This window comes from Bubalus bubalis, chromosome 2 (assembly GCF_019923935.1).
Source record: "Bubalus bubalis isolate 160015118507 breed Murrah chromosome 2, NDDB_SH_1, whole genome shotgun sequence".
In the NCBI taxonomy this organism is placed as follows: domain Eukaryota; kingdom Metazoa; phylum Chordata; class Mammalia; order Artiodactyla; family Bovidae; genus Bubalus; species Bubalus bubalis.
The window spans coordinates 143,757,210-143,774,242 of NC_059158.1; the positions used below are offsets into that span (position 1 = coordinate 143,757,210).

Consider the following 17,033-nt stretch of genomic DNA (forward strand, 5'->3'; position numbering starts at 1 on the left):
GGGTCATTGCAGAGTAATCTCATCCAGAATCAGTGAGCCGAAACTTGAGTGGATGAGAGAGAATAATATTTAAAGGAACCTTGTGAGCTTTTGAGGAAGTGAATTATTGAGAAATATAGAAGTCAGGTGAGCATCATCATTTTAGGGGAAAAAAGCTCTTTAATTTTCATATCTTGAGATCCAGTTAAAGATCAGAATCTTATCTACATAATATCAATTTCACGTTAGCTGAGTATTAATCATTGCCATCATGATGGAAACTTAGAGATGAGAATTAATGATTCCTGGTGTACCGGTGTGCATCCTGCTTCCTATGTTCCCTTTCTTGATCTTGTCATTCTTTTAAGAAGAAAGTTTGAGAAAAAGAGAAGTATGCTAATGAAATACAGTCTGTTCTGTACTTCAAAGTAAGTAAGATAGACTTAGGTGATCTGTTTTTTTTCTTCTCTCCCTTTTAAATGTTGAACTCTGAGGAGGGTAAGAGGTAAGAGCGATCATGGTGAAAGGTTAAGGAGGATGTGAAGTGAGAATGGAAGGAGAGGAGATTAAATTATGTATTTCTATGTGTGGATGTAGTTTTACTTCCATGTACTTATTGCATAGAAAGAGAAATGAATTGTTAATGGTTGCTGTTGATCATCAATGTGGGGGTTGTAGAGCCAGACTCTCTAGATTTATTTACCCTATCTTTGATTATTTTTGGTTAGGGAGAGAGGGGTGAGGAAGATAATTAGTGCATTTGTGAAGTGCAGTTGGGAGAATTTAATGTGGCACTAAACTAATTTGAACTCATCTAAGAAGAGTGTCTGGGAAACACTGGCTTACCTGGGGGAGAAACTTCATGCTCTCAGAATGAATGAACAAAATTAGTGTAGGGAAATGAGGTCAAAGACTAAAAAAAAAGAACAGTATGCATCAAAGCCCTGATGGTGGAGAAGTGATACTTAAGGGAAGATGGAAATTGGTAGCTGGGTTTTATTAAAACACATTTTACTACCTCTGAGTACAGATTGTATTTCACTACTGGCAACTCTGAATTTATTGTGCCGAGACTTGCTAATCACACAATACATACGCTCTTCTTTTTGTAGGCGGCACTCCCCCTATCGCACACTGGAGCCAGTGCGTCCTCCAGTGGTACCAAATGATTACGTACCTAGCCCAACCCGTAATATGGCTCCCTCGCAGCAGAGCCCTGTGAGGACAGCTTCTGTGAATCAAAGAAATCGAACTTACAGGTATTTTCTCTACCTCAGTGCAAAATGGGATGGTCATAGCACCATTATTTGTTCAGATAACTTCAGCTAAATCTCTCTCATTTTCCAAGCACTAAGTTCTTTTCCTCACACTACTCCCCCAAACCTCATCTGATTCCACCTCTCTCTCCTCATGTTCTGATGCAACTTTGAGCAACCAGGAAGTTGAAAAAGGACAGACATCTCAAAGTGCAAACTTTTCTGCAAGACTGATAGTTATAGTTGACCTGAAAAAGAAAATCACTGACCAGATACGGGGAATTTCACGTTGTTTTTTGGTGGTACTTTACAGATGAAAAACCATATGAATAAAACATTAATATGGCATAATGTGTCATGATATCATTACAAGTAAAATTGGACAAATAATTTGTTTAGGAAAATTGTTATAAAAGCTATTTCTTCAGACAGCCATTAAACTGGAATAAAAGAAAGTAATATTATTTTCATGTGTTGAACCCCATCATTTATCCCTTATATTTATGGAGAAGTTTTGTTTTTCTCAATTTCTTTAATATATGTTTATTAAAAGGTGGCCAAAGCAAGTTTCTTGAACTCGTTTTTTCCCTTGCTTTATAAAGAAATTCATCTCTGAAATGGAGGGCTTTTGATTTACCATCTAGTAGCTATATTCATTTCAGAACATTCTGGAAAATGCTGGTGATGTCTTCCTGTGCATAGATGCTCATGTTTTGGTGGCTCTTATTTCTGTAGCAGCAGCGGGAGTAGTGGAGGAAGCCACCCAAGTAGTCGGAGCAGCAGTCGGGAGAACAGTGGAAGTGGGAGTGTGGGGGTTCCCATCGCTGTTCCTACTCCCTCTCCTCCCAGTGTTTTTCCAGGTAAAACATGAATTGTGCTTCATCTGTCCTTTCTGAGTTTGTCCTTTCAGTTTCTAATTTAATTACACTGAGCTTTCTTCATAATCAGGATTTTTTTTCTCTTGAAAACTCTGTAAATGTTGAGAACTCTTTCTGCATTCTGCTATTTTTAACCAAATTATTTGTCAGTTTATGTTCAGATACTTCTCTGTGATTTGGTGTTATGTCTTTGGTGCTGTGTCTTGGTTGGCACTTAGAGGTTGCACCTTGGAACGAGTGACATGTTTAACTCCAGCTGGTGTTATAACAGTGCATGCCTTTGGACACAGTGCAGTCTCGGTGTAAGGAATCATATTGGTAACAAAGGATTGGGCAGATATAATGTCAACAGTTCAATCTAGTGGACTCTTGGAACTTGAGGTGCTGAAATGCACAGAAAAATGTACTTGTTTCATCTGAGGACATGAAACTTAGTTTCAAAAACCTGACACAGAAGACATAAGGATGGAAAATTATATATTTAATTTACTTATAATAACAAAGAGATAACATCTTTTAAAAAATCATGAAAAAGAGGTTTGTATTTCTTTCAGTTCTTTTTACCTGATAAGATATTTATGTCTGGAATGTTTATTTTCTGATTTGTATGATTCAGAATGGAATACTGTTGTTTTCTAGTGTGTTATGTTTAGCTTTGTATACTATTTACAGAATGTTATGTTAAAACAACAACATAAAGGGGGCACTTTTCTTCCAGTGTGTTGGCTATCAGGTAAAAAGGAATGCTTTTAATGAATTTAAAAATCTGGACGTTATCCTTAGCATCTTGAATTACTTGCTGTAAACCTCATAATCCTTTAACATAAGCTTCATTCTTTTTTTTTTTAACACTCTCTTCTATTCTTTGGTATTGATCAGCACTGAGTATCTAACACTGAGTTCTCCGGTGCCTGTTCTAATCCTGCCTGATGGAACTGCCTCACTAATGCTGCCTCTCGCCCCTCTCTCCCCTCAGCCCCCGCTGGCTCTGCTGGTACTCCACCCCTTCCTGCTACTTCTGCATCTGCCCCCACCCCTCTTGTTCCTGCAACTGTCCCTTCTTCCACTGCCCCAGATGCTGCCGCTGGGGGTGCCCAGACCCTTGCTGATGGCTTCACTTCTCCAACTCCCCCTGTTGTTTCTTCCACTCCCCCTACAGGTGAGTATTGGCTTATTCCTCGCAGGCCGATTCAGTCGTCTGGCTCTGGCTCCTCTTACTTGGAACTCTGGCTTCATGTTTTTTGTCTGTGCTTTGTATAAAAAAAAAAATCTGCAGAATAATGTACTAACTAGAAAATGGCCCGTGACCGAAGAGTAGAATTTCCTGAGGAAATCAGAGTAAAGTCTCTCATTTTTCTGATGTGCTTGTGCTTAGTAGTTCAGTTGTGTCTGACTGTCTTGCGTGGACTGTAGCCTGCCAGGCTCCTCTGTCCATGGGGTTTCCCAGACAAGAATACTGGAGTGGGCTGCCATTTCCTTCTGCAAGGGGGTCTTCCTGAAGCAGGGATTGAACCCACTCCTGCATTGGCAGGTGGATTCTTTACCACTGAAGCACTTGGGAAGCCCAGTTAGTAAAGTACTTCATAGAATGTATGTGTGTGCTGCTACTATATCTAGGTGTTTAATGTTTTAGAAGACATTTTTAAAAATTCATTTTAATTCACCCATTTTGGATGGTGTATTATGGCTTAGTTTCTGTACCAACACTTAAAAGCATTCTGTACTGGGGGTATTTAAACCTGAGCTGTCCTTTTGCTCTACATACAGCTCTGTTAGGCCACGACAGCTAGTTAAATGTAAAAGTCCTGTTACGCTTGTACATCAGTGGAGTAAGGAATACATCTTGAAATCCGCTGTGGGCCTAGAAAGGACAGATCATCTCCACCTCGAGTCAGCATTATAATTTAATAACAGGTGCTGGTTCCTAGTCTGCACTGAGTCAAATCTGTTATAGGAGTGAACAATAAGTTTTTTTTAAAAACAAAAAGCATAATTAATGCCTTAATAACAATTTATATAGTCTCTTTAATGTACTGTTTTTGAATCTCCAGATACTTTTTTCTCTTTATCAAGGTCTGATTTATGTACAGTGAAATTCACCCTTTCTAGTGACTTCTTTGAGTTTTGACAGATGCATACAGTGATACAAGCACGGCTACAGCACAGGTGCACGCCAGCCCTGACGTCCCCAGATTCCTCCACGCCCCTTTGTACTCAGTCCTTCCATTTTACTCATTTCACTCTTTGCCCCTGGCAAGCTCTGTATCTGGTTTTTTTTTTTTTTTTCCCCTCTAAAGTTTTGCCTTTGTAGTAATATCATAAATGGAAGCATACGTAATGTACTCATTTTTGGCACAGTGCATTTGAGATTTATCCATTATTACATGTTTTGTTATTTCGTTCCTTTTTTTTATTACTGGAGTAGTGTTCTATTGAATGGATTTACCAGTTTGTTTACCCTTTTCCTCAATCCAAATTGAGGGACATTTGGATTATTTACAGTTTTGGGTGATTATGAATAAAACTGCCAAATATATTCGCACACAGACTTTTGAGTGAGCACAGGCTTTCATTTCATTTGGGTAAATAACTTAGGGAGTAGGATTACTGGGTTGTATGGTAAATGAATGCTTAACTTTATAAAAACTGGATAGCTGTTTTCCGAAGCGACTGCATAGTTTTGCACATCCACCAGCAGTGTGTAAGATGTCCAGTCACTCTGCGTACTTGTTAGTACAGGGTACTGTCATAAGGGCCTCCCTGGTGGCTCAGATAGTAAAGAATCTGCCTGTAGTGCAGGAGCCCTGAGTTCAGTCCCTGGGTCAGGAAGATCCCCTGGAGAAGGGAAAGGCCACTTACTCCAGTATTCTTGCCTGGAGAATTCCATGGACAGAAAAGCCTGGCGGGCTGTGTAATTGTCTTTACGTGTATATATATGTGTGTGTATATATATATATATATATATATGTGTATATGTGTATATATATATATATAAAATATATATATATTTTTTAATTCAGCCATCCTAATAGGTGTTTAATAGTTTCTCGTGTGGTTTTGATTGACATTTCCCCAGTGAATGATGATGTAGAACATCTTTTCATGTGCTCATTTGCCATCTGTTTATCTTTTTTGGCAAAATGTCTGTTCAAATGTTTTTGCTTCCCCCCCACACCTTTGTAATTGGTTTGTTTGTTTTCTCATTAAATTCTTATATATTCTGAATATGTCTGATTAATTTTGTGATTCGCAAATATTTTCTTTCATTTTGTGACTTACCTTTTCATTCTCTTATTGGTGTCCTTTAAAGAGCAGAAGTTCGTTATTTGGATTAAGCCCAGTTCGTTGCTGTTTTTTCCTTTTGTGTATTGTGCTTTTTGATGTTGTGTTTACAGACTCTTTACATAAGGTCAAAAAGAGCTTTGTCTTATTTTCTTCTAGAAGTTTTTAGTTTTAGGTTTTTATAGTTAGGGCTGTGGTAAACTATAGTTTTGTTTTTCAACTCAAAGCAGAATAAATGCCCTTGTTAATGGTTTGAATAGAATCTTTATTATGTAAGTCTTTGGATCACTGAGGGCTTATAACATGGGAAATTTTAGGCTGGCTCTAACTATATAAAATTCATAATGGTGTTTTCAGAGTTTTTAACTCAGTGACTCTAGGTTTAAGATATTACAGATTGATTCCTAAAATGTCAGCATTGTGTATCTGGTGATTCAAATGACAGAATATACCTTCTTATAGTAGTTTATTAGTTTACATGCTTTTACATTTTTACCACGGCTACGTAAACTTGACAGTGGATTATGTTTCAGCTTGACTACTCAAGATTTTTGTACAACAGAACTGAGTTTTAGGTTTTGATCCTGTCGTATGTGAAGAGTAAGTGCTGTAGCAGCTCTTGAGTGCTTCTATAACAGTCTGCATATGAGTGTCCATATGAATCCAAGTTTGATCAGTTTTATAGCTCCTGTAGATCAGTTTTAGGCACGTAAAACCATTTGACAGTCATGGAAAAGGTGAATTGTCTGATTTTTCTCTACCGCCTCTTCCCCTCCCTCCCTCCCTCATGTCTTCTTTCCTTTTCCCCATCCTTCCACCTTGCATTCCCTCACCTTTCTCTGGCCTCCTCCTCTCTCCCTCATTCTTCTCTCTCCTCCTCTCCCTTCTTCTCTTCTCTTGACCTGCTCTCTCATGGGTGCTCTAGTGCTTGATCTGTCTATACAGTAGGCCCTTAGCTAATGATTTTAAGTTGGAGTGGAATCAAGATAAAATTTAAGAACTTGATTGCATTAGACGGTTGGATGGATTAGGAAAGAGTGTCTTCTGTTTGCATTAGTTGGTGAAGTACTCTGAGCAAAATGTAGTGAAATTGCTGATAAATATGAACAAGTTCCAGGATGATACTAAAATTAGATATATTTGATACAATTTTTGTATCTTAGCTTTTTTTCATAACTGTAAGTTTTCTAAACTAATTTTAAGACAAAATAACTTTAGAGAAGGATATTTTTGATTGAGAAATGTGATTCAGAATTCTTGAATTCAGAATTATGTCACTTGACCTTTTGCTGAAATGTTCTATGATTTCCTTTAAATAAATTGGTTTGCTACTTTAAATTTACTATTATTGTTATTTTGGAATAAGACTGTGTGTCAAACATTTTTTCTTTTGCTTTCCTAAATGTTATTCTTACTTTTTTGAGCTTGGTTTTCGGTGTTTAATTGCTGGTGTTTGTGGAGGAAGTGAGCCATAAATTTTAATTGTGATGATTGTGAAACCCTCTCAAATTACTAATTTAATAAACTCACAATATTGATTAGTAATGTATTTAGATATAGCTTTTCCAAACCTAACCATAATTTTATTTACCTACTTTCCTGTTTTTTGCACTTTGATATACTGTCAGCTGAGCAGTAACTGTCACTTTGCATTAATATTTGTCAGATGGCAGTTAAATTAGCTAAATATTTTTATTGTTTAATAATCTTGGTGAGATTCAGGCATCGTGCCTAAAGTGTTTTATTGTCTGAGATAATTTTAATGACAAGTGTATGTTCTGTCTCTTTTCCAGGTCATCCTGTTCAGTTCTACAGCATGAATAGACCTGCCGCTCGCCATACACCCCCAACAATAGGGGGCTCCTTGCCCTATAGACGCCCTCCTTCCATCACTTCACAAACAAGCCTTCAGAATCAGATGAACGGAGGACCTTTTTATAGCCAGAACCCAGGTTAGACTTTCTTTTGCAGTCTATGGAATGTATCTAATTTAAAAATCTTCAATTACTGAGGAAAAAACCTTTAATTGCAAATGACTAGTATATAGTAGATTAATAATATTATTTGTTGAATGAGTGGAAGAATGAATACAGGTTGCCGATATTGTACCTTCCAGTTCTTTTGAAAAATCAACTTGTTTCCATATAGAGTTGTAGAACTTAACTTTTCTGAATAGAATGTTTTTGAATGTGCTAGTGATTATTTGTTTTTTAAATTAATACTGTGGTGAACAGTGTTTCCTTCTTATTTAGTCAGATATCCTTGCTGTATGAATAGCAATTAATGAAATTTGAACATACATGAGCAGAATTTATAAGTAGCAAAAGAAAAGGAAAATATTTTTGAAACTGCTTTGTGGTGGGCAGTTACACTGTCTTCTTCAGTTCTGCTACCAAACCTCTGATGGAACAACTGCGACTTGAACAGATTGATCTGGATATAACAGTCATCTTGCAGCTGTGTCATGTGTACAGAAGAACTAAAATAGCACATATTTAATACTTAACAGTCATTTGTTTTGCTTCTTCCCCAGAGAGGGTAAGAGCAAATATTATTCTCTATGACTGCTGTGGACATGCTTTGTGAACTTGGTATGTTTTTCTGGATTTTTGCCAAGAGGCCAGTAAGCCCATGTGTGATTACCTCTAGTGTTATTCCATTTTGGATAAGCCCTGAATTGTATGGAGCTAAAATCTGTGTTTTGGTGAAACCTTGTTATATCCTTTGGAATCTTGCAGAACAAATTTGATCCTCCTGTTACATAAGCGGAGCTTACAGAATACTTTTTTTGTTTTTTTTTAACCTCATTTGATTCTTATAATCATGTGATCATTTTCATCTGTATTTTACAGGTGAGGAAACAGACTAAGATAGTAGTCAAGTTAGGATTTGAATTTAGGTCATCTGACTCTTAAGTTCCCTGTTATTTCCATTGTACTATCCTACCTACCTTAAGATTAAAAAAAATCTTTCTCTTACCCTCCCAAGGGTAGGGGGTGGGAAGGAGGGTGCCCCCATCATAATGTAAAAAGCTGTAAACAGTTTTTCATCTGTTTCATCCTGGGAATAGTGCTTGGTAACTACTTGTTGAATGTGGAATGAATCCCTTGTTATTCAGATCCTCTCATTGTTTTGGGTCCCTCTTATAAATTAAATGCCACATTTATAGTCTAATCAGTGCACAGAGGAGCCTGGCAGTCTACAGACCATAGGGTCACAAAGAGACACAGCTGAGCTAGTGACACTTAAATAGACATGTTTTTAAAAGAAATTTTACTAGATTATTTTGAGAAATATGCATGTGTATTTTTAATGAGTCTTAAATAAGAGTAGTTGCTCTTTTTCTAATGTTTGACCAAATTAAAACCTATAATTAAAATTTAATTAATTTAAAATCCTTTGGGTTATTTTGTTTTTTAAAATTTTGTTGTCTTGAAGTGTAGTTGATGTACAGTGTTGGATTGGTTTCAGGTATATGGCAAAGTGCCTCAGTTACACAGGTGTGTGTCTGTCACTGCTGTCTTTTGATCACACTTAATGAGTGGGGTGTGCCATTCTTTTTAACTCATTTTGAACTCCGTTTTGGCAGATACGCCTGTCTCTACGTTCTATTTTTAAATCGTGTTCCAAACCCATATTTGTACAGATGCTGTTTTGTACCTAAATGCATATTTCATTTTTAAATTGTAATTGGTTAGATATGGCCTGTTTCATAGTTCTGCTAAAGATAAGCTCTCTCCCTGACCCTTTTGGAAGTCTAGACAGTTATTGCTTATGGTGTTTATGCCCTTCTTTACCCTTAGATAGCGTTTTAAAAGAATGGTGTCAATCCAGAATGGGTTGATTCCATAATGGAACTGGGAGATGCTTCATTATTACAGCTTGGGACCAAGTATAAATGATATTCAGAAAGTATATATAGGGGTATTTCATGCTATGTAAGTGTACATACCAATATACTGGTCCCATGAGAACCCTCTTGGTGGAATTTATTTGAAGCTTATTTAAGTATGTATTTAAATGTATTTTAAATACGTATTTTAACACTTCTTTGTAAATCTGATTTTGCATATATTTTGAAAGTATATGTTAAAGTAGAAAAATAACCGACTCTAAGGAATGAGTGTTAATGAAAGTATTTTTCACACTCATGGGAAGTATAAAGTGAATTGAGATTTTTGAGCCTTCAGCATAATGTGTGAGGCAATTTAGTTAGTTTTTATGCACTTCTCTTGATAAGTTCTGCCTTTCTTCTCCAGGGATTTGGTATTTGTTTAAAGAGGATGACTACAACTTTGTTAGTTGAATAATTAGTGCTTTTTTCTAAACTAAAAAAGTTTTTAATTAAATTATGTTCTTTGAAACCCTTTTTGCAAGACTTAATGCTTTGTAAGCCAGTATTCTGAGGCTGTAAGATGCACTTTCATTTTATCTGCTTTAGATGATTATGTAAGTCTCATATTATTCCCACTTGTCTTAAAATGGTCCTTGTTTTTTATATTTAGAATGAGAAAATTTGTTTTTTCTCAAGTAGCTAATTACCTGATTTAACATAATGATCCCAGGTTTGTGTTTTATGAACATATTTTCTGCAGCTGGAGGCTTGGCATGGCTTTGTGCCTCTGAGGAAGTGAGCTGACAGGCAAGGATTCCTGTGAATGTAAATTCAGTGAGGTTTTCTGTGCAACGTTAAGTCTAACAGCACTGCTACTATATTTGGTTTGAGTTGGACATGGCATTGTAACACAGGAATGAAAACATGGAACCCCTGATATGCAGTGCCGGGTTCTCGAAGCACAGTAATTGTTTTCTAATGGGATTATTTCAGAAACAAGTTAATGAAAGGAACACTTTAATCAGGACATAAGTGAATTGTATGTGGTTCTTATTGTTTCTTAATCTAATCCAGCCAAAGAAAGAAGAATATTAGTTTATTATTCATCTTGTCATCATCAAGAGAGGCATTGAAACAACTAGGGTTAATCATAAGTTTTAACAGTTTTTGCCTTCAGTATAAATATGAAGCACTTTGGTAAAGAAGAATATAGTGTATATTTGTACTTGTACATCTGTATACGTTAACCTACTTTGGTAAGTGCCTTAGTTTGGGCTGTTATAACAAAGTACCATAGGCTGGGTAGCTTATAAACTAGAGATTTATTGCTTACAGTTCTGAGGCCGAAAGCCAGAGATCAGTGTGGCAGCTTGGTTGGGTTCCGGTGAGACCCCTCTTCAGGTTGTAGGCTGTCTTGTATCCTTGTTGTTGTTTAGTTGCAGAGTCACGGTTGATTCTTCTGCAGCCCCATGGCCTATAGGCTGCCACGCTCCTCTGTCCATGGGATTTTCCAGGCAGTACTGGAGTGGGTTACCATTTCCTTCTCCAGGGGGTCCTGACCCACGTCTCCTGCCCTGGGAAGCTGATTCTTTACTCCTGAGCCGCCTGGGAAACCTGTCGTATCATTACATGGCGGAAAAAGAGAGCGAGCTCTCTGGGGGTTTTGTTTTTGTTTGTTTTGGCAATGCCTTTTAACAATTTTTTTAAATATAATTTTTGGGCCTATCTTTCACCCAGTGTTTATATCCCCCACTCCCCAACCCCCAGATTGTACCCCCTCCGGATAGCCCCTAGTTTGTCCTCTGTATCTGTGAATCTGCTGCTTTTCTGCTATATCCACTAATTTGTTGTATTTTTTAGATTCCACATGAAAATGGTATCATACAGTATTTGTCTTTCTCTGTCTGACTTATTTCACTTTAGTATAATGCCCTCTAAGTCCATCCATGTTGCTGCAAATGCCAAAATTTTGTTCTTTTTTGTGACTGAGTAATATCCCATTGTGTGGAACACCTCCCAAAAGTCCCACATCCTTATACCATCACGTTGGCGGTTAGGATTTCATATGAATTTTGGGGAGATACATTCAGTCCTAAACAATGGGAAATCAGTAATGTGTTTTATGTACTAATTGCTACTGCTGCTGCTGCTAAGTCGCTTCAGTTGTGTCCGACTCTGTGCGACCCCATAGATGGCAGCCCACCAGGCTCCCCCGGTCCCTGGGATTCTCCAGGCAAGAACACTGGAATGGGTTGCCATTTCCTTCTCCAGTGCATGAAAGTGAAAAGTGAAAGTGAAGTTGCTCGGTCCTATCCGACTCTTAGCGACCCCATGGATTGCAGCCTACCAGGCTCCTCCGTCCATGGGATTTTCCAGGCAAGAGTACTGGAGTGGGGTGCCATTGCCGTCTCCGTTAAGTACTAAGGACTTTGGTAAAAGAGATCTTACATTTTACCATTCATATTATAACAAAGATTAAAAAAATCTAATCCATAAAGTGGAATGTTGGCTCCAAGCAACGTGACTGTGTATAATTATGTGAGAAAGGAATTTCTGAATGAGTATGGTGTTTTATACAGGGAAGATGTCAGGCTTCCCTGAATATTATTATAAATAATTAAAAAGAAACATTGAGAAAGCAGTGTTGGGTTGGTGATATTGTAAAAGAAAAGCCTTAACACATATTCTCTAAATGACAATTAACTTAGAGCATTACTGTAAATCTCCAGAAAAATACAGATGTGGGAGGAGGGATTAGCAAAGTATAAATAAAGAGCCGCATCCAGAAGCTATTTTTGAATCCTCATTTTCGGCAGTGTTTAGTGTCTGTTAGTGAATGCTTGTTCTAGGGAGAACAGAAAAGCAAGGAAAAACTGAAAAATGTAAGTATATTATCAGACGAATCAGTAAACCAAATAGACCCTTTTCATCATTAAAAATACAAGCTGTGTTTTTAAATTATGTGGATTAATTTGCTGCTTTTTATTGGCATAATATCATTGTTTTCTCATTTGAAAAGGAATAACAAAAATGATAGAATGCATTTAACTCTTCTGAGACTACAGGAGTGATAATTATTTGCAACCATATTCTTTTCCATCAAAAAAGCTCTTATGAGTATGATTAGTTAGGTTCAATTTAAATACTCCTAAGTAATACTCCTATCCATATTTAGAAAACATTTCCCTTTTAAAATGATAACATTATCTCTGTCACTGGAATGTAAAATATTAGCAACTAAACTTGAATGGACTATCAAATGGATGGCCTCTAAAGATGATATCTTTAATGGTCTCAGAAATAGTATTTAGAGTGGTTATTTTGTCTAATTTTCTTAGCTGTAAAACACATACACACAAAACAATGTAGTAGTCCAATTTTTCTTCAAAATTGTTTTTACCTTTTAACACACTAAGCCTCAAAGATGTTCCATGATTTTGTGACTATCAGGAAGATCATGCTTAGGAATTCTGTATATTTCATCAGTACAGGCTCATCCTCTAAGTTTGGTTTGCCTTACCTTTTATATCTACATGTTGCTGAGTGCACATAAGCTATAGTTTTTATAGCTGTTCTACTTAAGATCTCTCTATAAACTCCAGTGTCTTCTTGAGCCTTTCTCTTCACATTAACTTCATTGTTGTGTAATGTGAACATAATATTACAGAATCTAAGTGTGGAGATCTTTTGGTGATTATAGGGAAAGGGTTGTTGTGTGAGGAATCAACCAGAGAGAATGGAAACAAATTGAAGTTGCTTTTTGCTCTTGCCTGTTCATGAGCTACTTGGCCTAGAACTGAATATTGCAAACAGTTGTTCACATCAAAATCCTGCTTAAATTCATCTAAAATAGTTCATTTTCAATTCAACTTTAAGGAAGATAAATCTAGACTAAAGTAGGATCTTCTGGTTCACAGGTTTTCTGATGAAATCTTGCTGACCAGAAAGAAAATGCTATGGTAACTAAATTCATTTGGATCATCATGTAAAAAAGTTTGCCTTGGGCAAAAATAGAATTTGGAGCAACATTTGTAAGCTCCATTTGAAACTGAATTTTTTTTTAACATGCCTTAGACTGGCTTTGAAAAAACCTAACTTGTTTTGTTGTAAAGTAATTCCATTTAAGGAAGATCTGGGATCAGTTTTTACCTGGGCTGCTGTTGGTGGACGTCCCTAAAAAGACCACTGTAGTTTCAGGTTTTCACTTTCAGAACTAGAAAAGAAAAGAAAAAATTCATTAAAAAAAAAAAAATCTACGTACAAAAAGTCTGTTCTAAGGTGTCTAATCATTCTTTTTTAGCTCAATACTAGGTTGTTTTCTGTTTTCTTTTTTAATGGTAAAGGCTGAAGTGGGAAATTTCCTACTTTTCCGTTACAGGTAGGGTGGCATTGGTGCTAACAGACCAGAGGAGAATTTCATCTTACTTGAAATGAACATATGTGCTTTTCCTAGTGCAGTCATCCTCTGCTGCTGTTTCTCAGTTCTACCTGCTTTGTCTCCGCTACCTCTCCGCTCATTGTCTTCCTACCCCAAGTTTGGACACAGTATTGTGAACATACCAGCAATTGTTCTAGGCCTCTCAGAGTGGGAGACAGACACCCAACTTAAGGGTTTGCTGCCAAGAAGTATAAAAAACATATCCAAAAGGTATCTTGTAAAGAAAGTTGCCTATTTCTAGGGTTATGTGACTCTGTCCCTTGAATCTGGGGTAGTCTTCAGAATCACATGGGTAGCTCTTGTCCGGACAGTATATGTACAATGTTTTCCCTGCAGTTGCCCACAGCACAGCTGTTCTCTCTCCTGACTGCTACCACCTTTGCACCTCTTGATGGTTTCTACAAATTCAACCCAGACTTTCCAGTTGCCTCCCATGTTTATGCTTAAGTTACTTTCATACATCTTATTTATCATACCATTATTTCTTCCTGACTTTTCATTTCCCTGTTGCTGCTAAGTCACTTCAGTCGTGTCCGACTCTGTGCAACCCCAGAAACAGAAGCCCACCAGGCTCCCCCGTCCCTGGGATTCTCCAGGCAAGAACACTGGAGTGGGTTGCCATTTCCTTCTCCAATGAATGAAAGTGAAAAGTGAAAGGGAAGTCGCTCAGTCGTGTCCAACTCTTAGCGACCCCATGGACCACAGCCTACCAGGCTCCTCCATCCATGGGATTTTCCAGGCAAGAGTACTGGAGTGGGGTGCCATTCCAGCCTATTTCATTCCCTGTACTACTCACCAACATTAATGTGGTTAATGGCACCTCTACCTTCATAGTTAGGAAGGAAAAAAAAAATCGAAGAATATCTTCAGCTGTTTCCTTCATGTGTTATCTAAATCCTTAGTTACCAAATACTCTTTTTGTCCACACTAAGTTCTCTCTTTTTCTTTCTGCTTCTCTTACCTTGATTTTTGTGTGCCAGGCCCTGAGTTAGACTTCCTATATACATTTTTTTTCTTTTTAATCTTTGTAGTTACACTGTAACACTCAGTCATGTCTGACTCTTCGTGACCCCATGTACTGTAGCCCACCAGGCTCCTCTGTCCATGGTATTTTCCAGGCGAGAATACTTACTAGAGTGGGTTGCCATTTCCTTTTCCAGGGGATCTTCCCAACCCAGGGATGGAACCTGGATCTCTACTGCATTGGCAGGCAGGTTCTTTCCCACTAGCGCCATCCAGGTTGTGGGATCTTAGTTCCCCGATAACCTGATAACCTGTACTCTGCAGCAGAAGCTCAGCCTTCACCCCTGGACTGCCAGAGAAGACCCGCTAGGTGACTTTGAAGTCCCAAGCTGTTTCCACTAAGCACTCTTTCACCTACCATTTAAGATTCCTCCCTGTTCCATACCCACCTGTTCGTCTTTCTAGTTTTGTACTTTCTCTCTCAGGCATCTTAAGCCAGCCATATGGAAATACTTATGGTTTGTAAACTGGTCATGCTGCCTTATACCTCAAAGCCTTTGCCCCTCACTTGGTTCTCAGCTTGCCTTTCTCAACCTTGTCTGCTTGTCGAGCTTCTTTTCTTCAGGTACCTGCTCAGAGGTTATTTCTCTGTAGCTCTCATCCCTCCCAAACCCTGGCCCACTTCTGCCCACCATAACGCCACATCACCACTGCCTCTTTGACCTCCACCACCACCCGCAGGGAATTGCTGCAAGTATTGTTGGGTCGGGGCTGTTATTTTACCTTCCATTCCCAACTAGATTGTGATTTTTTTGAGCGCAGTGTCTCATTTATCTTCTTAGTTTTATTAGTCTTACCTGTGATTTGAAGCTCATAAAGGTGTTCTCTCTTTATAAGAAAATGCACATCGTACTGTTTACCCAATCTGAAGGAAACCATAACTGTAGAATTAATCTTCGGAAGTTGTTTGACATGTACCTGGTTTATGTGTGTATTTACCCATATTAAATGTTTGTTGAAGACTCACGAGCGCTAGATGCTTAAGAGGTGTTTAAGAGGGAAAGACAACTTTGTGGGGAAAGGAATGATTTGAATGAGGCGAGCATTTTTCTGTAGGGTCACGGTGAAAATGTCCCTGAAATAGGTGGTATGAATTGGGACCATGAGAAACTGTAAAGATACAACCCTGACTCACAGGGAATGGCTTTGATATTGGTCTCTTAGCAGAGTGCTTGCCCCTTAATGGGAAGTAAGTAAATATTTGTTTAATTACCAATTAATTTTTCCTGTTTAATGAAGTAATGAAAAGTATGAAATTGGGAGGCTGGCATGTAATGGTCTTTTTTCCCTTGTATTGATGCACATTTAAACTTGTAACTTCCAAGGTAAAATTTGGAAAACCAAACTACTCATGGTAATCTGAAGAAATTCTTTTTTTGAAAAGACATGCTATTGTATGAAAAGACAATTTGCCGTTGTATCTTAGAATAGATGGGTATATATAAATGCTTCCTGTTGTAAGCTTTTAAAACTTCCCTAACACTTTGTTTTGTGTTAATGACTTATCCCTCAAAAGAGCGCCTTAAGACTGCTTGTAAAATGCTGATCACAGTGGTTCCCCCGTGTATGTTTGTTTTATTGTGTTATCCTTTCCTTTTAATGTGACTTGCCCTTACCCCTTATCCTCCACACCTTTTTTGTTTTTGCAGTATCTCTTGCTCCTCCTCCTCCCTCCATCCTACAGGTAACTCCTCAGTTACCTTTAATGGGATTTGTGGCCAGAGTCCAAGAAAATAGTAAGTTTATGTCTTCTTTATGCTGTAGATCAGATTATAGGTGTAAAATGTCATTTATATATGATTGGCTGAATAGTCCTTCATTCACCAGTATGTCAGATATTTGGTTATTATGAACAAGTCACTCACTGTATGAGCCACTAGTATGGATGATAAAATAATGAAGATGAAATTCTCTACTTTCAAACAGCTTAAAGTCTGCTAGTGAAGATAAGACAAACGTAAAATAAGGCACGTGTAAAAAGAGAAATCACATCTAATTGAGGAGATGCTCTTAGTTACCAGGCAGCCCACCTTTTTCTCTCTGGATTGCTCAGACGCTTGGGCTGTCTCTGGTGTTTTAGGGTTTTGTGGCTGGCCTGAGAATCTTTCTCCAGTCCTGTGATTCCAGGTGTAAAGATGAACCATGCCATGGCGGGTCCCAGAGAACCAAATTGTCAGTCTGTCTCCTAAGATGCCGCATAGATTGGCAATGTATTTAAGTTGGCCTGTGGTCCGGTGCTGAGCGATGCAGGAACAGATAACTAATTTTATTGACAGGTTGAGTTTTCTTCTAGGGAAGCATTAAAATGGAAGCTCAGGAGACTGATATCTACAAAGCAGGAG

The 17,033-nt window shown here is 37.9% G+C and overlaps 1 protein-coding gene across 35 annotated transcripts in view; it reads left to right on the top strand.

The window, feature by feature from the left end:
* ABI2 (abl interactor 2) overlaps positions 1-17,033 on the top strand; it is a 110,758-nt gene that overhangs the window by 74,689 nt on the left and 19,036 nt on the right. For 4 of the 35 annotated variants that reach the window (XM_045164480.1, XM_045164483.1, XM_045164485.1 and 1 more), the window contains 5 exons: positions 1,092-1,238; positions 1,971-2,095; positions 3,090-3,272; positions 7,189-7,347; positions 16,341-16,427. In XM_045164480.1, coding sequence (XP_045020415.1) covers positions 1,092-1,238; positions 1,971-2,095; positions 3,090-3,272; positions 7,189-7,347; positions 16,341-16,427 — 701 coding nt within the window. The remainder of the gene's footprint in view (positions 1-1,091; positions 1,239-1,970; positions 2,096-3,089; positions 3,273-7,188; positions 7,348-16,340; positions 16,428-17,033) is intronic. The other 31 variants (XM_045164497.1, XM_045164498.1, XM_045164499.1 and 28 more) reach the window with 13 other exon arrangements.